Raw genomic sequence first — 27,020 nt, forward strand, 5'->3', positions numbered from 1 at the left:
TCCATTTTAGTTTTATTCCTACTAGAGGTTTCTCTTTGACAATACTATTTTTATTTATTTATTATTTTTATGAATCAAAAACCCATTTCTTAAAAAAAGAAAAAATGTACAAAAATAAGGAGAAAAGTATATATATAAATAATACAATGCTTATAACTAACCCAGCATTAATAATGAATAAAACACTATACTATACATTAATGAAAAAAATAAAAAAGAACAACAAAAATAAAATCTTTATAAATAAACAACACAAAGATTTAAGTAAACACCCTGTCTTCATAATTGTAATGACTAGAATTATACAAAAAATATATATTAAATAATATAATAAAGCATTATAACTATATACATAGTACATTTTTAGCTTTATTTTACTAAATAAAATTATTATGCTTTATGTAACTAACATTTTAATGAGGAAACAGGAGTATAAGAAAATAAATCAACAGTATTGCATATGTTGTTACAATCTATCATCATGACGTGCATCGGGAAGTGTAGTGAAAAATTTGTTCCTTTATATTCAATAAAAAATATTTTCTGATTTCTGAGGTGGCAAGTAGGTACATAAAATTGGAGTTTCCAAGGATTTCTGAGGAATCTATACGATTACTAATAAATTTGAAAATAAAAAAATCTCAAAATACTCTTTTCTGCTGCTAAGAATATTGGAGTAAGATTTAATGGGAGCATGAGAAGATTTATCATTGTGACAGTTTAATTTGAAATATAATGTATGAAGGTATTTATTTTGAACAGTTTGAAGAAGTAGTATCAGTGTAGTAGTCCAGATTCCAGATGATAGAGGCATATTCAAGAATAGGTCGAACAACTGGATGTAGTATATAGATGGACATAGCAGCCAAGATCTCTAATACAAGTTGCTCTGGTTAACAAGCTGTGATTAATGGTATAAGTGTGGAAAATAGGAGATCCTATGATTTATGAAGCTCCAATCTGCACCTGCACATTCATGCATGTATGTGTTCAGAGTTGAACTTATCATTTCTCACAATCCATCAGCAACTCCAGCTTATGTTATTTACAATGAGTTACTGCAGAACCTCAGGAATCATCCACCTTCATCTTATCTGTCCAGCCGTTCAAGTTGGCTCCAGGAGCTGTTAGCCATGATAACCACAAGGTCAATGTCATCTGCATATGAGAGTGTTCTGATCTTTTATTATTTTTTAATATATAATGCTTTTAAAGTTTTGTCTGTTTTCATCTTCAGCATCATCGTTCAAGACTAGAACTGATCTTCCAGAGACACTGAAGAGGAAGCTGGTCAGAATTTATCACTACCTACGCCCAGTTAAGTCCTCCTCTTTTATTAATGGATGGTAGCAAATTTGCGCGTGTAAAATAAATCCTTTCCATTCATGAGTTTGATAGTTTTTACAACCGACAATAGAATGCGGTCCTAGGACAAGTTTATGTTCAAATTTCAATTTTTTTTTCTTTTTTTTGGGCGGCTTTTATATAATTATAATAATTGAACTAGGAATTATCATTGAGGTTTCTGGAGCTGGGTTCACAAAATACAAACACAACGGAATTTAATTTTTTTTGCAATTCTTATTAATATATTATTGCAAAATTTACCTATTCCTTTTTGTACTCTCTACTGAGGAGCTTCGATTTTTTCTTTTACGAGGTATTTTTCAGGACCATGTACGTAACAGCTACAACGGTATGGGCCGAATTGAAAAAATCGACTTGGTTTTGCCTTTTAAACAGTTTAATTAGCAATTACACTAAATACCGTCTTTTGAATAAGATGTTAGGGAACGTGAACCTCGTCTTATATCTTGCATTTGCCAATTTCGTTCCTAGTAGAATTTACCGTTTGTCCCTTTACCGACCATAGTTCTTTATGTCTAAATAGATTGATTGCCCAGCGATGAATGAGAAGGAAAACTCCTCGGCATTCGGTGAGAAATCCTTGAGCCAGTGCAGTCCCTCGGATTGGGCCACGCTATTTGGCAACAGCGCATACCATGATATAACACACCTTAGGTAAGCGCCTTCACCTAACCTGGGCTTAAATAAAAAATTTGAAACCGCCCGGCGACACGAATAGAAAAAAAAAAAAAAATCGAGATTAAAAAAGCAAACAAAAAAACTGGCCAGTTCTCGTTGAAAAAATGTGTCTGATTTTTCGTCTGAGACAGTCGCGCTGCCACTTTCGACCTGATCTTGACACTGCAGTGGAAGCGACTTGTTGCTGTTCTCGTTTAAAGTTGCGGCAAAGAGGAACGTGTTCTCGGTCGCAATATATGAAAACAAACGTCGGACGACTGTCCGTGGCTTTCGCTCTCAGAAACGAAAGTACAAAAAAAGATCCCAAATTAATTTTGTTCCAAACGTCTACCATTCTAAAAGTGGATTTAAAGGACTGTAGAACTACTGATGTAATATCATAACCGATTTTTGGCAATTTTATACTAATAAATTGAAAATGTATTAATTACAGTGGATACAATTATCACCGTTCTTTCAACTGAATTGAACAAACTTGTACACCAAAAAAATAAAATAGGGAGAGGAACTTTTAGGTCGTAGGATTTTTGCGAAATGAAAAAGATAATGTACATAAATAATAAACATAAATTCATGGTAGAAGGCAATAACTCGGGCCTCTTAAAATTAAATTTATCAATTTCATTTTAAATTGGGGGTAAAGAGTAGAAACGCAATTTATGTCGTCTGGAATAAATGTAGAAGGAATGAGGAATGATCCCTTTACGATCGCAGGCTGGGCGTTCAAAAAACTCAAATACAGAGGATGGCCGTTTTTTATTTTATGCCGGCTAGATTTTGGCTTTTTGCCTTTGGAGCGGTGCGGTGAGGGTACGCGGTTGCGGAAGCAGGGAGGCAGCGAAGCGTCGCGGGTGCCGGCCGCCACGTAGGCGGCGAACGAGGCAGCGGGGAGCGTGTCTGCCGGTGACGTGGGCGAGAGCAGAGCGGAGCGACTACCCGTTACGAGAGCGAGCGAGGTCTCAGTGATAGTGGCGGGGAGAGTGGTCCAGCCCCGTACTTTTATTGATTTTTTAGGGGGGGGTGACACTGTCAACTAACGTCGTCTTCGCGATGGAGAGAAGGGGGAAAAAATAGTCGGGCCCCCTAACAATTTCGTGATTCCGGCGAGAAAATCCGCACAAACGGAGTGTTCGATCCGAAAGAGCCAAGGTCGAGTCGTGTGTTTTGTGTGAAGCGAGTGAATCGGACGAGAGCGATGTGCCTTCTACCGGCGTCACTTTGAAAATGGCACCTATCCGACTGGCGAGCAGCGACAATTTCTCTAGGAAGAAGAAGAAAATCATTTGACATCCCATCTGGAAAAACAAGGCGCAATCACGGGAAAAAAAGGTGAGCCATTTCATTGTTCGGACCGTATGGAGAAGAGGGCCTTTTTACGAGGAGCGAGACCGGACGGGCCGAGAGAAACACGGTTACCTTTTCTGTGTTTTGTCCGAAGACCCCTCGTATGGGGGCCCGGTCTGTTTTCAACCTCCTCGGCCCTTTTCCAAGGGTTTCTCGCCCTTCTTCGTGAAAATCGCGAGAAAACACGGCGTTTCCACTCGTCTCTTCCAATCGAGAAGGGGTTTTTAGTATAAAAGGTTTGGAAGAGAGGTTCTACTGGTGTATTTCGGTTCATGGTTGTCGGAGCAGCCGCGGGGTAGGGGGGAGCGAGCGAGAATGCCAGTACTGCTTCAGTCGAAACAGCGTCGCTCGACCCTTAAAACCTCCATTATAAAATAGTCGCCGGTCCCCAAACGTAAAACCGATCGCCGTTCCATAAACTCCTACACCGGGTTTTAAATACTGTGTGGAAAACATATTTTTCAATCGTGCCGATAATAAAAACCTGTTCGCGCCGGATGCTCAATTGACTTCACGAGTGTTTACTTGCTGCCTTTCTTGAGAAGTTGATTTTATTTAGAAATGAGGTATAGTCAACCGGAGAGGGGTCGGTGTTGATTTGTCCGTGCGGGATGGACAGTGTTTGCGTTTTTTATGCTGCGAGCGCGTGTGTTCAGTGCTGTGTTGAGTGCTTCGGGAAAATGAAGCCCTGTTTGACCCGAGCGCAGGGAGAGGCTGTCTTTCAAAACATTGTCTCACGTGTTTTCGCTGTCACAAAATGAGACAAGGACGCGGAGGTCAGCGAAGCAAAAAATGTAATTTTCAAACATTTTTGAACAGAGCAAAACTTAGTTTAAGCAGAGCGGTTTCATCGCGGCGGTTTAAAGACGGTGGAAAAAAAGTATTTTCAGAATTCAGTGTTGCCAAAAATGAAGGCTTCTGTCATGAGAAATGCTGGTATTTGATCATACTTTTTTTTTCTCTTTTTTGTATTTTTCAACATTAATTTGTCATTTTTGTTTTCATTCTTAGTTTTTCTTCTTTTTCTTAAATTATACACTTTTCGGAATGAAGTGAATTGTAAAATGTCGACGAGTAAAATGTGGAGAACATTAATTTTTGAAAAAGGTGTTTGAATCCGTGATGGTGACCGCCAACGACCAGTCATAAAGACTATTCCGTTATAGTTTTCATCGGTTGGCAGACTCAGTCTGCCCCGTTTCCGATTAAATTTCCACAAGTTCCAAAGTCGGGAGAGAAAGGGCTTTGTCAAGCGCGCCTTTATTCAATTCACTCATTAATCATAAATATCTTTTATTTTTGTCCAACACCAAAAGTCAAGCCATTATTTGGCTTTTTTAAAAATAAAATTATAATGTTTTGATCTTAAGATATCCTTCAAATTCCTCTTTCGTAACATTAAATATTACCTTCACAGTTTACATATTTCATTTAAATAACGATTCTATTTATTGTTTTTATCTAGATGATAGGAGAAATAAATTATTTAGTCTGGTTTTTCCTTTATTTCGTTCGCTGCATGTTTTCATTTTCCATCAAAAATTAAATTCGCGAGTTTCTCTCTTTATTGTTTTCATATATCAGTGTTTTGGAGAAAGAGAGAAAAAGTCTTTATTACTGTAAATGTACTACAGAAACAACAAACATAAAAACATCTAAAAAAACCTTATCTGTGAATATACGTTCGATTGGCGTATTGCAATTGTAGCGTAGCAGACGTGGTGGTGGATAATTTCGTCTCGTGGATAGAAATCTCTCAAGATCTAGCAACCGTGCTAGCTAGTTTCGAGAAATCGAAACGCCAATTCTTACGAAACGTTTAATTTTTTTTTACATAGTTGTTTTAATATTTGGTACAAATCAATACATAATTCTACAATTTGTAGTACGCTTTCACATTAAAAACATAAAGTGCGTATTAAAAAAAATGGATTTTCCTCCCTGATTAAACTCTTCTATGTACAATTCTTCGTTCCGAAAAGGTTCTGATGTTCGGTTTAAAAATGATAATCAAGTGTTGAAAACCCTACAGAACTCTTGCGCTCTCGTTTCCTTAATAATTGCTAATGGGGTGAATTCCGGTTTGTCAACCCAATGCAATACCGGCGACACGTGCGAATCTATTTTTTTTATCCACCAGAGGACAATCAATGCATTGCCGGCTTAATTGTCAATTTCCGGTTCAATTTTCTGATTAAAACCAATTTCTCGGCAAACCCTGAAGGAATTTAATTCCAAATTTGCAATCTAAAGGTGTTAACAAATGAATTTTGTCGAACAAAAAATAAGTATTTTAACGAATAAATAAAGCTACAAAATCCACTGATCAGAAATGAATATGTATTGGGTACTTTCCTAATTTAAAAACATTTCTAATATTTGAAAGAAAAACGTAGCTGATATTGTTACGAATGTGATGTTACAAAGCATCCCCTTCAGCTGCAGCTGGTTATGTTAAAGTATGATTATCGCAACATGTTTGTATAGCATGCTGTAATTTGTTAATAAAACAGATTTAAACGTTTTATGCTGGAAAATCATATTGTCCCCAGAATATTTGATTAGTTTTGAAAATGTTTATTCTGAACACGACTTGTGTCCAGCACTTATACATACCGTAATAAAATTAAGTAAGGAACGTGTTTGAAGACGAAGTTTATTTATTTAAATCCATGGAATTTCTTCGAGTGGCCACCTCGTTCGCTAGACCTCACGCCTCTCGACTTCTTTTTGTCGAGCTATATCGAGTCTAAAATTTACTTCAGTATTATTGGCGTCAAAACATAAAACAATTAGCATGATATAAATGTGATGTGATGATATCACGCGAGTACAACTGAGAAATGTTCAACGGGAATTCTATTTAGCATTCATATTCTATAAAGCATCATTATGGATTTTTGCTATGTGCAGATTTAGTTTTGTTGCCCTGTCCTCCACGATGCACATGTTGGGTGGCTTGATTATTTCCTCGGCTTCCTTGGATCAGTCATCAATTTATATTGTTGAAAATAGTAAACCTGTTTTTATATGTTTGTTTTGGCGGTACCTGTTGTCACCGTTTATGAACGAAGAAATACTACTACTTGTTTAAAGGATGGTAGACGTTTATCAAAAAGGAAACAATTTTGACACTGTTTTATCTTATTCGTTAAATTTTGCTGTAAACGTTTAGTCATTTATTTTTGTTATCGTAATGTTAAAAAAATTGACCGAATAAAATGTACATTCTCTCAAAATACAATAATTGTACCTGTGCATTTTTCTCTTAAACACATTTACATTAATTTATTAAAAACTTACGATCTCTTGCTTACATAATAAATATAAACTAGATTATAAAAAATAGCTTCAATTTGCTTATATTTAAATAATAATCCCCTTATTTTGTTAAGTGTTGCATACATTAATAGCAAAGATATCAAATTATTCGATGAATAGTTCCAGTTGGAAAGCTTGAGAAAGAGTTTTAATTCCTTCGCATACAAATTCGTTTACTTCAAGCAATATTGTTGACGACACTGGATAATGCTTTGTGATGAAATTGAATGACAAACGACCGTTATCGTATGCTCAAAGTTTACCTGAGAAATCGAAGGGTGTACTTTTCACTTTCGAGTTGTTAGACTAAAACCAAATCTAGAGGAATTTGATCTGATTGGGGGTCGTCACAGTACAGGCTGTCATCGATGCTTTAGAACTCCAGTGAAAACCAAACTCTTTTTCTTTATTTTATTATTTCCTTTATTGACTTGAAGACAGAACAAAATAAGAATGATACCCATCATGTTGGTTCCAAATTCGCCCCTTAAATCAGTTGGGAATTCTTAGTAATATTATTTTTGCGTGATTGTACCAGTTTCAGCTAGTACATACATTTATACTATTTTTTGAATTAATAATCCAGGTTGAAATCTGTATATCGTTATTGACTGATTTATAAAAACTCAATTCTGCATATATTTATATTTATACACATATGTGCAGAATCGAATTATGGCTGCATGCCGCAAGATCACCAGGTCCGGTGTTTTGGTGGTCGGAGTCAGACTTCGTTTTTATGAAGTGGAATGATGGATTTCTCGACATTCTTCAATCACGTTTTACACATATAAACACAAAAACTCTTAAGTAACTAGTTTATTTGAGGATCGGTGAGGAATTCACTATTCCTTTACACATTCACTCCTACACATATATTACGAAAGAATTAACTCAAAATGCAAGTATCAAAAATATTTTATGTATTCATACAGTAATTAAATTACTATGGATAATAAAAAATGTATGCATGTATACAAAATATTCTCAGCGACCTAAATTTTCGTTGCTGGGTCGAATTGCGATAGTAAGGATTGGAGTATGAGCCGCCCCGGGTTTCACATTCTTCCGCACGTTCGTTGCCCTCCAGCTCTATGAGTCTGGGTCCCAGACAACTACTAAGTTTTTTCGAGACGCTCCAACTTAGCGGACTTTTCGCACAAAAGCACGACGAAAGTTTCCACCGATAATCTCTACTTTGGAGCCCAAAACGCACTCAGGGATTCAGTCCGTGTAATATTTTGAGGGCGTGCCAGATTTCAAGCACCACGGCCGTGCATACTGCAATGCATTAGGTCGTATATGGTTGAGAGAGGACGCCAAAGGCCTCACCTTCCATGAGGAAGACACGAAAATCGGCATACCTTCACTTAAGTTCGAGGAACTTAGCGATGTAGGAAATGCAGTGTAGTCAATCTGATCAGGGTCACCAGACTTTCTTGTATGGGTATCCTAGGACCACGTCCTCTTTAAGAGGTCCTCTTGGCCACTCTTGGGACTCGGCCCCATAGTTGAGACTCCAGTCTCCAATGTTAGGACGGTAGCACTCCCAGCTCGCAGCAAAAGCTAGCGAAGTAACTTGTCGAGCTTCGCAAGAAGTTTTATGGGCCGAGGAATAGGCCTTGCAACCATAAGTCAATTTCTTCGTGTATAGCCGCGCTTCAAATACTTTTGACGGGCTGTGATCACTGCTTCCTTAATTCCCAAAAGTGGATGCACACCGTTTTTGGCGAGGAGAATGTGAATCATTCCTCAAGAGTCCGAGTCACAGCGTTTATCGTTGACTACATCATACCACCGACCTTTCTTATATTTTTACCAGATAGAAGCAAAGGTCGTCGACAAAGAGCATTCTCTTTATCTGTGGGGGGAAGCCGTCAGCGATTCCGTTCACCGCTAGCAGAAATAGCGTCACGCTCATCACCACCGGGTCTCTGGGGGCTACAGTTCTCCTACACGTGAACAACATTAATGCGTTGTCGATTTTTTTGTTCTACATGTCCTATCACTCAGCAGATTTATTCACTGTAAATTCAGCATTATCGTCTATCACGTACTTCGAAATATGAATAAATAAGTAGGCTAAAATCAATATATACATGAAGTACAATTTAAAATCTTCAAATAAATATTTCTATAGTTGTTATCTGTGATTTAGGAATTGTACATTGCTGATAAGTAAAGTAAAAAGTAAAACGACGTGATAATTTGCCTCATTATTTATTTCTTTTTTCTCTGCGTAAATAACATTTTTGTTTTTAATTTGAATATTTAAATATGGTTTTAAAAACACAGTTGTTAAAATAATATAAAGCATACATGAAAATTAAATGAGTTAATTAATTGATAATTGTTTGTTGTTACAGGCTGTAGCCGTCGAGTCGCTCCACCTATCTCGTTACCGGCCACACTGGAAGACCCAGGGGTATCTTGGAAGGGGCCCCCTGGGGATGGTCAGGGGTTCCCGAATTCGACTCCCAATTTCTCCGGGGGTCCTCCGAACTCTTACCAAGGGCCCTCACCCTTCCAAGGACCGGGAAGCGGTAGTCCTGCTGGCTCAGGAGGTCCTTACCCCCCGCCGGGGTCTACCACCCCACAGTACACCGCTTCCCCGGCCCCGAGCGGCTCTTCGACCCCGGGGCCGCCCCAGCCCGGGGGATTCCCTCCGCCCCCGAATTCTTCGGGTGTCGCGCCTCCTTACAACGGCCCGACATTCGGATCCCCTTCGGGGGCCGGGTTCGTCGGGCGTCCGGGGTCCTCCGGGCCTCCTTTCGGACCACCCGGAGGAGGCAACCCCCATTTCGCATCTCCGGGGCAACCCTTCGGATCCCACCAGTTCGGTCTTCCCCCAGGATCACCTTTCGCCCACGGACCCATGCCAGGACCTATGCCCGGACATGGAATCATCCCTCCACAGATGCAAGCTCCCGTCGACAGGATAGACCAGGGGTAAGTTGCAGTTTATTTCGTCCATCGTCCGTCCGAACGTACTGACGCATGATGATGCTTGCGCTGTAAGCTCAATCGGACCGGACTGTGTTGTAAATAAACCAGTTGGACTTCTTGCCCCTCGAGCCGCGACTTTTTCATTTATTTATATTTTATTTTATTTGTTTTTTAAAAAATAACTTGTTTTATTATTGTACATGTTTTGAAATGAAAATATGTTTTTTAGTATAAGCAATAAGAAGTGGAACCAAATTTGTAATATACAGTTCTGCAGACAATTTTAAATAAATACACCTCGGGGGATCGGCGGTACGTTACGTTGTTAACTTGATACAAACGCGTTACCTATTTTGAAGATTTTGTACATTTCCGCGGGAATGGTTGCCCTTTGGACACTATTGACATCTGTAGGGCGCCGTAAAAACCTCGGGCAGCTTCTCCGATCATTCTTTTACTTCCCCGTACTTCCTCTTATCGTCTTCTCACCCTCTCCTATCACCCCTCTCCAGAATAACATTCTCAAATCACGACTTTCATCCCTCCCGCCAACTTTTGAACTTCCATTAGAGAAAAATGAATTATTACATTTGTTTTGTATGCCGTTTATTCACATCTTCACATTCAGATATGATTAATTATGTAAATCGGAATTACAGTAGTCACGACGAATGTGTTGATGAAAATGGAATTATCTCCGAGGCTTTCCTAAAAGTTTCATTGGTGGTTTCCCATCCATCCCCAAGTTTTCATTTCGGCTAGTTATGTGTACTACTCGTGTGTACACAGTATAACATATTGCTTCTCTCATGACACATAAATACATTATTATTTTTGTGATTTGATATCCGCTAATTTTGACTGTTTGATCTGTCAGACGCGGTTTCGTCACAAAACCACCTCTGGTGAATGTCGAAGCTGCTGACCTATGACCAGGATCAAAGACGATCAAATTACAAAAATATTAATTATAATTTTTATTTTGTAACATAGATTTTGTAAGATTTATTGTCTTTTTTATATTTATTTATTCATTTTTTAACTTTAGCATGTGGCTTTTTTAATATGAATTTACTTCTTTATTTTTGCATTCAATTTTTTATACGTTTCGAGAATCTACATCCATCATCAGGATCTTACTTTTATAAGTAACAAATTAATATACACTATAATATATATTAATTATATAGCATTAATAAATTAATATATTATGAATTCATAAAATTGAATCATGATTTGAATATAAAAATGAATAAATAAAATAATTTATTTAACAAATAAAAAAATAAGATGCTGATGTTGGTTGTAAATTCCCTAAACACTCAAAAAACGTGATGTAAAATAAAGCAGGAAATTCCTATAAAAAACCACATGGAAAATATAAAAAAACACAAATTAAAAATATTAGTGAAAATTTGTAATAAATAAAACAATGGCATGGCAAAACAAAAATTAGGCCTTTTATGAATGAAAAGTGTTCATTTCGTTTCGTTTTCGTTTATTTCTTATCTATAATTCAAAAAACAAACAAGATCCATCTTGTTTGCTAAAATAAGTAATACAATTGAATTACGTGTCTATAAGAATATATAAAACAAATGTGGGAATAAACGAAAGTGCTAAAAAGAAAATAATTTCTTTTTGTGTGTTTGTTGTGTTATGTAATGTATGTTATGAAAAAAGGCAAAATAAAAATAATACGTGCATTTAAAAAAAAAAAAATTAAGAGAGAGAGGTGAGCTTGCACGCGTGCACTTGTGAGCGTGTAAGCTCAAAAATTAATTTTTTACTAATTTATAAGCCTCTATAGTCCTTTACAGTTAGGTATTTTAAAAATACACGCTAGTAATAGGTCACCAAATTACTAGTGTCCCCCTGGTTTTCCCAAAAACTACTCAGTAAAACAGTATTTTTAAGCATAAGCTCTACTTTCAAATATTGCAGTAATAAGTGTTTCTTTTTTTTCAATTTCTTTAAATTGTTAAAGAATGAAATTTTTGTTTTCTATACTGCAACCACATTTTTGTTTGCGGATTCATCGATTCAATTTGATTTTATGACAAATTGCGAATACCATTAAAAAATCGGTTTATATATCGATATATCGTTGGATTTGTAGGGTTTTTAATTTGCCAATCAATTCCTTGAAAAAAAATTTAAAAATTAAATTTAATATGTTCATATTCAAATGGTTTCCGCCATTTTCATAAAATCTCGTTGACTTGATGAATGCACAAAAGAAAACGTAGGTTGCGACCATTATTGATTAACAAAATTTCATTTTTTAACTTTTTTTATCAATTGAAAAAAGAAAAAGTAATTACTGAATGTTTTGAAAGTAGATCTAGTAAGTAGTTTTTGAGAAAATCGGGGGGTGGCAGTATACTAACTTGACACCCCTGTATATTGACCGAGTCTGTCGTACATGTACAAAATATATGGTTGGTTATTCTGTAATCCGAACTCCGGCAGACCTTATTACCATTGACCATATTGTCACATAATTACTTCATTTAAATTCTAATTAACCTTTTATGTGTGTTTATTATACGATGTGTAGGTTGATGAAATACGTTTTTCGTTCAGTCATTTTTGGTGTTCGTACATATGAATATACAAATTTTACTTTCCAGTTGTACGCATATTAATTAATTTATTTGAAATAAACCAATTTTTTTTAGTTACCCCCGTATTAAATACAATTAGTTTAATTGTAACAGCTAATTACAATTAATTCTTTGGCTGATTTCTGTGTCCCTTAACTTCCTAGATTTAATAACGAGAATATAGGAAAAATGAAAATACGGAAAAGTGAAATTTCGAAATATAAAACCCGCATTAATTCGGGCTTTATTTAGTGTTATTATTAAATTTGGCGTATTGTCGTTTTGTTTTCTAAATTGAAATTTTGCGGCTTTATACGTGGCTCGACGTTGGTGAGGAAAGGGGGAGGGAAGGAGGGTTTCCATGTTTGCAGGCCCCGACTGTACATTACCGATCGGTGAGAGGGCGCCCCGTTTCCATGGTTACCCTGTAATTATTAGGGGTAAAAAAGAAAGAGCTACACGAGCTCTCCTCTCTCTTTGTCGTTTTATCCCTCTCTGCCTCTCTTGTGCTCATTCCCGTCCCACCTCCCCGGCGGTAGACAATCTGGAGTTACTTTAAATATATATCTATCCTACCTGCTGCCGAGAAGCCGTCAAGGTCGATACTCGAACTTGACTGGACCAAGGAAGAAAATGGTTATTGCTGATGCATTGTTTCGCCATGTCCAGTCAACTTGTATAGATGCATTACGCCCACATGTCACTAGTGGAACGTTGTTTTGCCTGGCGATGGAACTAACGGATCGAATGTACTCGTAGCATCATAATGATTGTCCGGTGTAATCATAAGTAATCATTCGTTCTCGATTCATTAATTAACCTAAGCCTCGGACAAAGCCTATTACAACCACCAGAATAGATTTTTGTATGTTTTACTACAGATAGTATTAAAAACAAAAACACGACTGCCCAGTTTTAATGTAATATATTTCTTGTATATATTTGAAATGATCACAATATTGTTAGTAAGTAGGGTAATAATTGTCAGAAATATGGATATACTTAATTTTTTAGATTTTAGGTGTGATGTAGTTTCGAATTGCTAAAATCTTTCGTATTCCTCATAGCCGTTCTCCATCTACTTTCATTTTTTACTACGTTACATCCATTAGGTGAAAAACTGATGATCTTTGTCATAAGGATGATGGTGATTAAATAATAATCGTGGTCCTAATAAACGATTGTACGCTAACGACGTAACTCCCTAGTATGCAGATCAATACCAATGTTATAATCAATGAAAGGGGGACAGAGAGATGTAGACAGAGAGAGAGAGAGAGAGAGAGTGAGTAAGTGAGTGAGTATGTGTGTGTGCGTGTGTGTGTGTATGTATGGGTGGGTGGTGTGAGCGAGCGAGCGAGAGAGAGAGAGAGAGAGAGAGAGAGAGAGAGTGTGTGTGTGTGTGTGTGTGTGTGTGTGTGTGTATGAGGAGTGTAGTAGGTGTGGTAGTGGTGAGGTTCGCGGGGTGGGAAGAAACCGGGGGTGAATACAGAGGGGCCCAGGCACCCTCTAGAATTCATTACAGCACCGGGGGTGGAGTTGGGGTCAGAAATATTTCGACACAGGGTTGGCAACTGAACGTCCGCAATCCGAGCGGAACGAGTGTCTACATTATATGTTGATGCGCGCGATGTATAGATATGGGTTAAGTTGAAATACTTATATATCCATGTACTAATATTAAAATTGTAGTAGTTACATGTAGTAAGGACAATACTTTCATTTCAATACATAAGCTTTGTGCTGGAAGATCTTAGAAAATGGTATAGAAGCCAGGATGAATATTTGGACCGTCGTATTTGGCTCGTAGTTCTTCATTCTTCGAGTTCATATCCTAATCGGCCTTGCACAAATTAAATTTGTAAATATATCGGTAAATGATTTCACTGGATTGGACTAAAAGGAAATAATTCTAGGATGGGTTTATGACTCGTGTCACCTACTTAGTTAATTCTATTCTTTCATGGGGGTCGACTTAAAATTTCATGTTTGGGAGTTCGAAATGTAAATTGTTCAATAGGGGTAAAACGACCAAGTCATTGATGCAACTAATCTAATTAATCTACTTCAGTATGTCTTAATATAACATGGAATGAATCGTTCATCCGTTATTGTTTAATGGGGGTTGGTCCCATTGACATCTTCGGAAGTTTGAGAGAGCGTCAATGAGGGGATGGGCCTTGAACCTGCCAGGTCGTAGTCCACGTGGCCCCAGGTGCTTTCAGGCCTTGAACCCTGGAAGGTACCTGCCCTGTCTCTCCGAAGCTCACTTCTAACGCCCACTCCTCCTATTCCATTTCACGCTACTTCGCATCTCCTCCTTTCTTTTATAATTTCTTTTGAGAATGTGGTGATAAAAATTGTTTGCTCTTAGTATAGTGCGGCTATGTGACAGAGTCTATTCTGAATTGACGGTCATTAAATGACTTGATGAAAAAATGAAAATAAGTAGTTAATCATCAGCGTGATCCTGCCATAGCGTTATAATATACAACTCTCAACAAATATTTAAATATCAATGTCGTTTTATTTAATTATTATATTAATCCATATATGTTAGCAGCATAATTGACCGTATTCATTATTTCAATTAATTGTACTTTTTCCTTAAGGCTTGGTTGAGATGAATTTATTGGATTTATTTAATTATAAATTTTGGTGTTCGAATCGATTAACGACGAAAATCATTACAATCGTACCAATAGGTTAAAAGATATAGTGAAAATTACATTAAAAAATTAAAAAAAAGCTCAATATCTATTGCATTTTTATTAAAAATTTACACTATTAGTTCTGTTTTCCGTACTTAGCCTTTTCTGACATATATATGTATATATATATATATATTTTTTTTTTTTTTGGTATATGTTATATATATTTTTCCCGTTTTCTCATAGTTACAGTGGAGTCCTTACACTTTCTCAAAAAATAGTGAAAATATAATACAGATTGTCCGGATAGTTTCTATTCTTACTTAGAAGACTAGAATAAACAATAATCGCCATCCTAAATAACACCCTATTCATTATAATGGATAAAAGGGGAAATTGGCTAGAGAGAGGAGAGTTGTTATGGTTGAAAAAGTCACATAAAATATTTTTAATATTAATTGGCAGACTTTGAGATGAAAGTATAGTGTGAGAGTGAGGAGAGGGAGAGAGTGAGTGGGTGAAAAAGTACAAATTTCTTCAACATTATCAGAAACAGCCTACTTTTACCTATTGTATTAGAACAGAGCGCGTTCGTCAACCTGTTGTTCTAGAAAACCGGTTTTACTCCTGTGGTTTCTTAATCATAATTTTTTACTTGCTTTTTACCCGACTCTCGACCAGTCCAATCTCTGGAGTATGCAAACAATATCTGGATTCATTATTATTCATTAACGTATTTTCTGTAGGCTCAGTTACTCTATTCTCATTTGTAGATGAGAACGAGTCTGGTTCCTCTTTTCTTGTCGAATTCCGTCAGTGATATAGTATCGTGCTCGGGGGAAAAAAGATGTTTACATTTTACTACTAATGGAATAACGTAATTTAAAAAATGTAATTTAATAAATGGATGTATTAGACACTCTTGTGCCTTAATATGTTATGTTAAATTTGGGCTTTTTCCTTATAATATGCTTGAATTTTTCGTTTTTATGTATATAGTCTATCTAGTTATCTAGTTTTAAATTTTTACCGATATTTTAAAAATATTTGTCATCCGTACGACTTTGAATGTATTGTTATTTTATGATTTTCACGTGGCATTATTGTTAACAATGACCTATTTAAAAACAAAGCGCTGCATTTTTAATAAAATTACAAGCAAATTACTTATTAAAAATAATAATAAAACTATTTTTTATGTTATCAAACATTTCCTTGTGTTTTTTTAAATAAAAAAGTAATAGATTATTTATTTGGACGTTCGGGAATTTACACCCATCATCAGAATCTTTAATTACAATTAATACAATACAAAATGGTAAGGTTGGGTGCAAATTCCTGATACGTCCAAATGAATGAAACTAAATAATGTATTTACTTTATATATATTGTTTTCTAACAAACCAAAAAAATTAAATAAAACAAATTTGCCTTAAAACAATGTTTAAAATAAAACACCTTTAATAGAAAATAATAGAAAAGGAGCTTTTAACATTCTGTGCCATAATTTGTTATTATTTGACCAATTTAAAGTCTGATTGCGCCATTGCTTTCAGTATAAAAAATGCCTGTAAAAAAGTAGGTAAAAAAGTATAGTTTCCTCTTTAAAATTTCAAAGTTGTTGAGGCTCTGAAGTATACAGACAACACATATTTTAGAAAAGCCATAAAAATTTAAAACTAGTATAATAAATTAATATGTATTTTTTTGTTTCACCTGCGACTGAATCAGTGCCGTTGTTAGACACTTTTGTGTTAACTATGTATTATATTGGTTCCTGACTCTTCCAAATAATTATCTCTTTAGCTTGTCACATTTCGTTCCCTTGATTATGAAAAGCCACGTTGACAGATGTGCGAGGGGTTGGCGCTTTGGGGGTTCTATTGAAAACAAGTAAAGAGGAACGGGTAAAAGAGAAGAGTAGAGCAATGGGAGCGGGACTGAAATCCCCTACTCCTTTCGATTGATCACATATTTACTACCGAATTGTGAATTTCAAAAGTTCTTCCAAGTCTTTTCCTCATGTCCTGTTTTAAAGACAATTCTCTCCCCATTAAATAAATTTATCGTCTCTACACCAAAAGTGTTTTATGGTGAAAATTGTTTATAATTCATTTTTTTAATATCGTTTACAAATAATAATAATATTAGTCATAGGTCTCTACAATTCTTGCTGTTGGAATTTTGACTACTGATCCAGAATCCTAAGTAGATCCTAGGTACAGAATTAGTTTTACAGTGTATTGAAAATTTGATTTTCAGAATGAAATTTTCAAAAATTTGACCGAAAATGCTGATAAACTATTAAATAATTTAATAGGAAAACATTGCAAACATTACATTCGTAATCGACCGTAGTCGTGTTATTGAGTACGATACTAGTAATGGAGAAAAATTATGAATTCTTGCTGAATAACGGAATTTCGAAAATCCCCATGATATATTTAATACTTAAGTTAAATCTATTGACGTTTTGCTGTTAATTAATTGTCAATGAATGAATCCGAATTGCACCATGTGGAATTGTGTTTCCTTGTTTTTAAACTAGGTACCTATATACTTGGATTGTAGTTTGGTCATCTCCACTCATTTTTGTCCGCCTAATATCAATCTGACCAATATTGTTTCTCATAAGACAAATTATGTTAACATTAATACTTTAATATTGCGAGATTTCCTTTTGAGGTCTGTAATTAGGTGGGCAAGATTGATTTCAGGGTGAATTCTGGCAAAGCCGATCTTTTGACTAAATTGTGACGTTAGTTCAACACCCAGCTTTTCGTCAAATTCAGTTAATCAGTTAGCGTGATAATAAGTAATGTTACGAATTTATTATTGTAGGGCCTCATCAACATCACTGTTTTTATAAATTTGACTTTATAACTCATTTGATTTCAGAAATTAACAGATAAAATTGTGACGTTTTATTTTAATACAATTATGAAAATAAGTTCGGCTACAGTTGATTCAGTGGCATCTGGATAAATAAAAAATAAAAGTTATTAAATTTCACTGAAGATAACGAAATGCCGAACTCCTCTCACAGGCGCCAAATTAGGAGTTTCGGTGACGACCAAACTAAAGAATGTAACAATACAATTAAAATGTTTGGTTTAGTTTGATTTTTTATTTTGTCGTTTGTAGGTGGTAATTCGTAAAAAAGCCGGTAATCTTATTTTGAACCATTTTTACCCGAAGAAAGCTACCTGCCGTTGATTGTCTGGTACCGTTACCGAAAAACCCCGTTAAAGATGAATCCGTGACCTGCCGCAATGGACTGCTGTTGCGTGACCCTTTGACATTTCTAGCAAGACCTCAAGCCAAAGAATTTCGATTCCACGTCCTGCAAACTCCAAGCGACCAAACAATAAAATATTAGAGTCGCGATATATAACATTATGTTAATAAAGTGCAAACTCTATTATCAGATCTCCGTTATTAGAGACGAATAGTTCTGGGGGGGATAAAATCGGCCAATTCCTTGAGTTACTACAACGTTTTGTGTGTGTGTTTGGAATACTAAACCAATTGTTTTAAATTCTAAGAATACCTCCATAGCCACAGGGGTAGATATCGACCTGTCGCAGGACCATATGCTGTCTGTTTCCCAGAACTTTCTTTCCGCTGATTTGAAGGGCGTTTTCATGAGTTCATTCTGTCTGTACATATGATCAACTTGCGCCAGCCACGGTTAAAACCGTGTTCAATGTCGTTCATAATTTGAACTTAGTTCAGAGAAGGAGCGTTGCAACATCTGTAAGGGACCACCGTTCAACTGATCCTAGTTTAACCACTAGTTGGAAGAACTAATTGTAGTTCCTACTCACAGTTAGTAGATAGATACTCAGCTAACTGTGGGTAGGAACTCTCTTTTTAAAAGGATTAACAACTCACTCCACCATTTATTATTTCTATGAACTAAATGTAATAGTCTCTTTGTTAGAGCTAGTGATAGTGTTCATTAATTGTTTACATTGTTTGTTGTACCACTTTCCGTTTATTTAGTATTTTTGTGTTTTTACTTTTTTCTTAATTTTGCTTTCCTCAGATATGTTAGAGAAATTTTTTGTCGACATTCTGAATCTATTAAAGAAACCATCATTGTCTCATTCGTGAAAATGGTCTGGTTGATTCTAAAAACCTTTCCTTTGTAGACCTACCAATTCTTCGTCGTCGATCTACATTTAATTGTAAAAATTCATCCATTACATTTCCCTTGTATCCAAATGAAATTTCGTTTACTAACGAACAGATTTTTGTTAAGGCACGTTCTTTTTAAGTTTTATTGTTCAAATTTAGTTCAACTGTTTTCAGTTGTTTTTTCTTGTAAAATAGAAAAAAACGTCAAAATTGTACCTTCAAGTTGATCCTAAAGTTTTTTGAATTTTATCGCAAGTATTATTGAACTTTTAAAATGCCAGATTTGTTACTACAAAATCTAGACGTCTGCCTTTTGCCCCGGATTACTAGGTAATGCTGGTTAGCGACTGTTGACATAAAAGTTGTTCACATTTATGATAGTAGCATTGTAATAAGTAATGAAAAATTTTGCTCTAACTTATAAAATTTTATCCTTTTCCTTCCTTTGGAATCAACGACTTATATAGTATACATATAAGAATTCAGATGGGCAATAGGAAAATTTAGTTCTATTGTCAAAGCAATGTAAATTACCTGATTGGAAAATTAAGGTTTTTGGCACGAAATTTGAATTTTTGAACCTCTCATGATCCTATTTCATGATGTCACGACTTAATGTGTGTAAATATATTTTTGCGGGATAAAATGCGTTGAGTTCTATCGTAAAAGAAATACAAATTGCCGGACTTCAATTCCTGATTAGAACAACAAAATTAAGCCAATTATGTATAACATTGTTTAACAAAGAAGAGATGATTTGATTTTAAAACTTGTAAACAAAAACAACAAAAGTTGAATCTTGAGAATACGCCTTTAACAACATACAGGTTATATTATTATGAAAATCTCTCCGTTTAACAACCCATGCGAGACGGCCGTTCAGATTTGAACCAGGATCATCGTTTGAACATGGTTCAAGACAAATTGAAAAATGGCAATTTTTGAGTTGAACTCGGCTAAATGCTGAATTGATTTTAAACCAAGTTGGTGCAAAGGGTTTTAGTTGACATTGTACACAAACTTGTAATCCCAATATTTCGATTATCCGAACACCCAACCTTATTATTTCGAATAATAAGGTTTATGGTCATTAAATACATTATAAATAAAATAAATCATTTTATTTTCATCAGGAACATTTCAGTATAAGGATTTCGTATGTGTACATATTTTTCATCTTCGTTTGGTTCTCGTGTTCAGAATTTATTTAGTAAACTCATATCTGGGATCTTTAATAGCTAAAAATCACTGGTTAGAGAAGAAAAACCTCGCGAGTTCGGGTTTTAAGTGCTCTCGAGCACGTAACCCTTATCGATGGGCACACGTGGTGGTGAGAATTTTTACTTTTTCAATCCTACATGTTGTATAAACGGTCATTGTCAAATGATCACTCTTTTAATGGAACCGAAAATGCACAATTTTCACAATACAATCTGTATGCGCACAAACTTTCCCAACTTAGGGAATGTAATCAGCCTTCTTACAGTGGTACTAACTTAATCTTACGACTATGTGCGTTTAGTTCAAAACTGCGACTCGATCTCAGTAAGCTGATATGTTTTGCGTTCGCAGCACGCCCTAGCGTCCATTGGGCGCTGAAAGGGGTGAAATTTGAAACAATGAATTCATGAGGATGATTAAAAACGTATAAAACTCGATATAAATTATTTTTTTAATGTTTTTATATGTTGTTTATTTTTTCAATGCCAGCGTTGACACGGTGCACATCACTGTAAGCGGCCCTGTAATCAAACCCGACATATTTATAAATGGCTTTTTGTCACCAAAAAAAACAACAAAAAAACACCGGCATCCCGAGGGGGTCAGTTCTTCACTCTCCTCTGCCTGTACACAAAGTCCAAGTCGTCCAAATTTGTTGAACTAACTGATTAGCTTAGCTCACACCGTTTAGAGAAATTCTTTGTGAGGCGTTTTATATGGCATTCATGTCTTTGTTAATGTGCAAATCTAGAATGCGGGGGTGGCGAGGTGATGAGGTCACAAGCCGTAAAAACTTATTTTGCGTAATTTGTAGCTAGGCGCTGCTCGATCGTAATGTCAAACCCCATGAGGGACAAGCATACGGTCTAACCACTACTTAATAGAGAAGTTTGTTTACTGGGAACAGTTTAGAGTGTCTGCACAGTTAGGGAAACAAGACATGAACTGCAGCTTTGCCTTTATTCACTCTAACCCTTCGTGGGCGGCGAAAGTTATTTACTCTATGTTCACTTAGTCTTGGACTTATAGCTAAATAGTAGTATGTTCCATTTCTGACTACACCGCTGCTTACACCATTCTCAGATATCTAGACTATACAGTTTCTATATATTAGGTTGATATATATTGATGCATGGGTTCTTAATTTATAAATAGAGCACAGTTCATTACCATTAATCCATTCTGAAGAACATTTGCCGATTGAACTCATAGTACTACCTTGAAATTATTGGCATTAGCAAATTTGTAAGTGTTAAATCTAGCTTTCAATCAATAAACAGGCCCAGTTATTTACAATAAATAATCTACGAATTTTCGTGAGTTACAGTTTTTATGATCTATTTGATCATAAGTGGGGAATGAATAGTATAACACAACTTTACCCATTCCAGCTGGCAACAGAGATACCAAACGCAAACCTAGGGACGATGTTTATTCAGAGCGGAAAAATAGTTTCCATTAAGAAGGAGGTAGCTTTAATTTAGAACTGCGTATCTTTCCCACACATTGGGGATAAATTAGTTCAATTCAAGGGCGTTAAGGGCGGCTACGCACTTGCGATTTTCAGTCGCCGCGACTGAAAAACCGCTATCGCTACGGCATTGATGCTGCACTACGACTAGAGTAGTACGAATATGGATCTCATTGATACAGGTTGTGTAGTTTTTTGTGTTTGAGTTTTGTGACAAAAAAAAGAAATCGCGTAAGAAAATATTGGGTGCATCTCCTCATTAGTCCGAGAACAACCAAAGGGCATTTTTTTTTTTAAATTCATCTTAATTTGAGGGAACATCCTGAGAAATCTTTCGGATTCTATAGAATGAGTGCTGGTAGTTTTGATCAAATACTATAGATTGCATCCAATGATTACCTATAAGAACACAAATTGGAGGCACTACATATATCACCTGAAGACCGTCTTTCTGTAATGTGACCAGTCTCTTCCTCAGGTGGGCGCAACGTCACCATTTCTGTGATTACCATTTCTACTCGTGTAGAGCCGGTTGCATCTTTTTAATCACCACGATTTTCTAGTCCTGTATGCATTGAATCTCATTAAATGCTGTGTGTTCTATTCATACGAGTAAATAATCGCGCGACTGAAAATCGCAAGTACGTATCCGCCCTAACTGGTGAGTTGTGTGATTGACTTCTAAGAAATTCGCAAGCCAATATCAGCCGTACGTTAGCATCGTCGATTGTAGAACTATATAGTTCTCCTCGTTTTTACAAATAAGGTATACTTCGAATTTCTGCAAACTGGTGGCATTTAGTATAGGGGTTTCTGAAGGAATGTTAAGTATCTTCAATGATACAGGAGACAGTCCAGGAAAATTTTGTGTTTTTAAGTACCTGTCTCAAAAGTGTTGTTTTCTTGCTCATTAAAAAATCCCCACAAGCTGATTTTTCTCATTCCAATCCAACAGAACGACGAGAAATAGCGAAGGGTGGGCCTGAAAAAAGAAAAAAAGGAAAACCCCGACATCCTGTGTTTTTTGCACGAGGTGGAAAGTCCGTTGTCAGTGGCAACGGGGCAATGAAAATAAGGGGGGTACAGTCATGGAAGGGGGCAAGTAGGGCTCCGGTATTGATTGACAGGAGACTGACAGGGTAAGCCCCTCGCAAAACAGACTGTACCGAGGAACAGGTGGCATTACACAGTACAAAGTTATTTTTGTTTTGCTCGCGCAACCTAGGATTGGAATTTACCTAGCCCTGTTGAAATTTGGGCATGAGAATAAGTTTTTATGAAAACACGCACTAATCTATGTTTTGTTGCTAAGTATCGCTGGCCGTTCTTGTCAGCGACTAATTACTGAAAAACAACATTTTCAAGATGGTAAACTAAGACAAATTTGGAATAGAGGGTAGTTAGGATCAACGACTGGATATGGGTGTCCATTATTGATACACGAGTTATCATGTTTCCCGACTTGCTTTAAACTGAAGTCTTTAAATTAGTAGTAATCCGTTTACTTCTGGGGACAATGGCTTACGTATATCGTTGCCGGTTTAATGTTGCATCCCCTCTAATTCTGGTCGCCTGCTCAAATTTTGACCTACTTGCACTTTTTCAAAGGGGCGATGTCCCAGTAAGTAGTGCAAGTGTTCTCGTACCACTCTGAAGATATGACAAGCTTATTTGCAATTTAACAATACATTTTGCCTTTTATTATTTAGTGGTCGGGAAATCGTGTTCGTTGTACGCTGTAAGATCCCGCAAGGAAAACATCCTTTATAATTTTTCTTTTAACTGTACACGTTTTTTAATTAATACATAGTATATCTCTATTTAAAGTTATCTTAGCGGAGCACATCAATCCACAAGTGAGGTTCAAGTTTAATATTCAAATTTTATTTTTATTATATACATATTCAATTTCTTATCCACCATTTTGTCGAAATGAAAAAGTTGAAGAAGAAAAATTTGTGTCATAGGCCGTTTACGTACTAAACTACTCAAAATTGAGTAGGGTTATTGCCAATTTTATAGTATTTATTTTCCCTAGCATTTTTATTTTATTTTAATTTAATTTAATTTTTATTTTATTTATTTTTATAATAAAAATGACCAAGTATATCTCTAAAGAATTAGAGAAGAGAAAGCATTTACAGTGTGCGTAATAAATTTGTCAAATCTCGTGGTTTAGGCGCACATTTGTTTTCAATAAAGCAATAGTACATCGTTATCGTCCATAAACTAACGTAATTTTAATTTTAAAAAGTGCTACTCGTTTACTGCATATTTTCTCTTGCCTCCTAAATGTAATTTCATCTAAGAAACACTAAGAAAAAAGGTGAATTACGTTTAATTCGTAGATATTATTAGTGCGATGAAATCGGCGTGTGACGCATTGTCCTATTACAGTCACTCAAGTTTACAATGCACTGTAGCAACAGGTCCTACTATTCAAAGTATGCCATTAAACGAAACATCGTCAATCTGGCTTTGACAAAAGTCGATTTGTCTTTATTCTTATGGTCGGTAAGTATCCCATCTACCTAATTTATAAAATTGCTCGATAATCATTTATGGTTAAATGGTTTTTTTTTGTCACATATTTGCAGAAGGGGAGTTCTATGTTTTGCCTGTGTTTCTATCATTGTTTGTGGGCCAAACGTTTGTTTTACTTCACCGTAGGTAACAAATTTGAGTTGAAACATTCATCACAGGCGTAAGGGGCTCCTTTACGACGATGTTAACTTCCTAAGTACCCATTTTATTGTAGATGCCATACGTAAATTTTTTTTAACTGGAAACAGAAGTAAAATTGTTCTTTCCTCAGTTTAATATGCATATGATATAAAAATCCATTCCGAATATACTTAAAGTGCCGTTTGTAAAATAAAAAAGCGTTGCTTGCTTTGGTGAATGCTGACTATCATATTTTGTACGTCGAGGTGAGCTGCCAAGGCGAGGATCAGACGGTGGTAAATTAAAAATTATGATTTACGTTAAAAAAAATCTCAGTCATCAAAATAAAATTGGTGGTCTGGGTACAAGTATGCCTTAGTTTCTCTCATGCAAAGAATTGTATGTGATCCCTTCTTCATGTTGCACAAGGGTCTTCTGTTCATATTAAAGCGTTTCCTTCCGAATAACCTCTTGTTAATCCTCTGCTCTTATCTATGAATGTGGTTCTTCCAGTCCGGCATATCGTTTTACCCCACCTACCTCTCGCATCCTTCTATGTCTATTCTATATTCATCCTTCTATGTCTATTCTATATTCATCCTTCTATGTCTATTCTATATTCATCCTTCTATGTCTATTCTATATAAGTTCTATCCTCTGACCCCGATCTTATAGTTGTTCAGTCTGTAGACAATGGAAAAATAATATAAATGAAAGCAAATGCGTCCACGTCACATTTACTCTCCGCAGCAAATATCACATAACTGTACAACGATGTTGCTATCTCAAAATTTACCAATTAATTAAGGTTTTTAGTTGAGATAAAAAAGTCATTGTCACGTGCGGGATTCGAACCCACGACCTTCGGCGAGATACGCCGCTGCTCTACCACTTGAGCTATCGTGACTGCGATCCACTCGGACACTAACTTCCCATCTCAACCCCACCATTTGGATTTTCCCTCCTTTTTGTCATTTTTCAAATGTCGTGTAATCTATTTAATTCTCGGCGACAAATGAAATGGCCACGGAGAGCTTTATTGAAGATATACTTCATTTTAACTTATGTCGACCAATTAATATCTTTCAATTAATTAAGGTTTTTAGTTGAGCTAAAAACTAAAGCTCCATTTCATTTGTCGCCGAGATTCAAATAGATTACACGACATTTGAAAAATGGCAAAAAGGAGGGAAAATTCAAAGGTGGGTTTGAGATGGGAAGTTAGTGTTCGAGTGGATCGAAGTCACGATAGCTCAAGTGGTAGAGCAGCGGTGTATCTAGCCGAAGGTCGTGAGTTCGAATCCCGCTCGTAACATTGAATTTTTTATCTCAACTAAAAACCTTAATTAATTGAATATATTAATTGGTCAAGCGGACCACGAAAACTGGTGAATCAAAATTTAACTTCATTAGTTGCCTTTGATTCCACGAATGATAAGGTGTAGAATCAAGAGACGTTTGACGAAGTTAATCAACTAACATGTTAATTTGGTGAGTCCATGGGGGTGTGTCCCTAAGCGTAGCATCGTGAAATGACGGATCATGCATACATGGACCGAATTCACCTCCGTCCGCTATCGCAATATTTGCCGGCAAACGGCTCGTTGCCACTGGTCGCAAACGACCTCGCACCACACCGACTGGGAGTCGTCTACGTCGGTGGAAACACGCTGGATATTTGTTCAGTGGATTATTCAAGATTTGACAGGTACTGTCATTAAATGTTAAAAAAATGGTTCTACCGTTGCGCGTATGGTTCATCTCGAATGAATTGAAGTCGATATTTTTTCACATTTCTTCATCTGAAACGGTTAATGGTTAGGGGTTTAGGTGAGAAATGACGGAAACCGTCACTGAATACACCCTAACCGCGGTAGGATTACGGATGGTCATCTGTCAAGTCGCATAGATAACGGTAATTGTTTCGTAGTGGTGGGTTGGGATAAGATGTGCGACTTCTACTTTCCTAGCCCATTATTTGTATTTTACCATTATTTTTTCTTGTTCTCCGTTCAAATGAGAATTGATTGTCGTTAATAGTTTAGCACAACACTATTGTGTGAGCAAGGGATTTAATTAATTGTTATAGACTCATTAAGGTAATTGATGTCGAGCCGGAAAACCAATTATAACAAGATTATGCTTACCTTTATGGTAGAATATCTTTATTGCGCTTCAAAATTATTCTAAAATTTGTAGTTTATGTCACTTTAATTAAACGTAATTTTTGCATTAACAAAATTCTTTTTTATACATACAAGGTGTCCTTTCTAGATGGTCCCGCTGGATTTCTATTGAACCAATGACGCTATCAAAAAAACAAAGATACGTGTATATATTTAAATATTTATTATATATGTATATTTTTAGTAGTTTTATTTATTTATTTTTTTAATTAATTAATTTTTTTTTTTTTGAGAAAAGGATATCTCAGGTCGAGATAACTTCAATATTTCAAATAAGACCCTATACATCCTGACACATTATTTGAAAGGATTTTTAAGGATCGTTCGTGAACAACAGTTTTCTTGTTGAATGCAATTGTCTAAAGGGTGTCCTTTTTGATAGTCCATCTGCATTTCTCTGGAACTTATAACGGTATAAAAAAAT

At 36.0% G+C, this 27,020-nt stretch overlaps 1 protein-coding gene across 4 annotated transcripts in view; it reads left to right on the forward strand.

The window, feature by feature from the left end:
- Positions 1 to 3,407: 3,407 nt before the first annotated feature.
- LOC106673057 (LIM domain-binding protein 2) overlaps positions 3,408 to 27,020 on the forward strand; it is an 87,006-nt gene continuing 63,393 nt past the window's right edge. Inside the window, exons 1-2 of one of the 4 annotated variants that reach the window (XM_024226454.1) lie at positions 3,408 to 4,184; positions 9,078 to 9,660. In XM_024226454.1, the coding sequence (XP_024082222.1) occupies positions 4,148 to 4,184; positions 9,078 to 9,660 (620 nt within the window). In that variant the 5' untranslated portion in view covers positions 3,408 to 4,147. The remainder of the gene's footprint in view (positions 4,185 to 9,077; positions 9,661 to 27,020) is intronic. The other 3 variants (XM_024226456.1, XM_014404985.2, XM_024226455.1) reach the window with 3 other exon arrangements.

Source organism: Cimex lectularius, unplaced genomic scaffold (genome assembly GCF_000648675.2).
Source record: "Cimex lectularius strain Harlan isolate CLEC.00 unplaced genomic scaffold, Clec_2.1 scaffold99, whole genome shotgun sequence".
Classification (NCBI taxonomy): Eukaryota; Metazoa; Arthropoda; class Insecta; order Hemiptera; family Cimicidae; genus Cimex; species Cimex lectularius.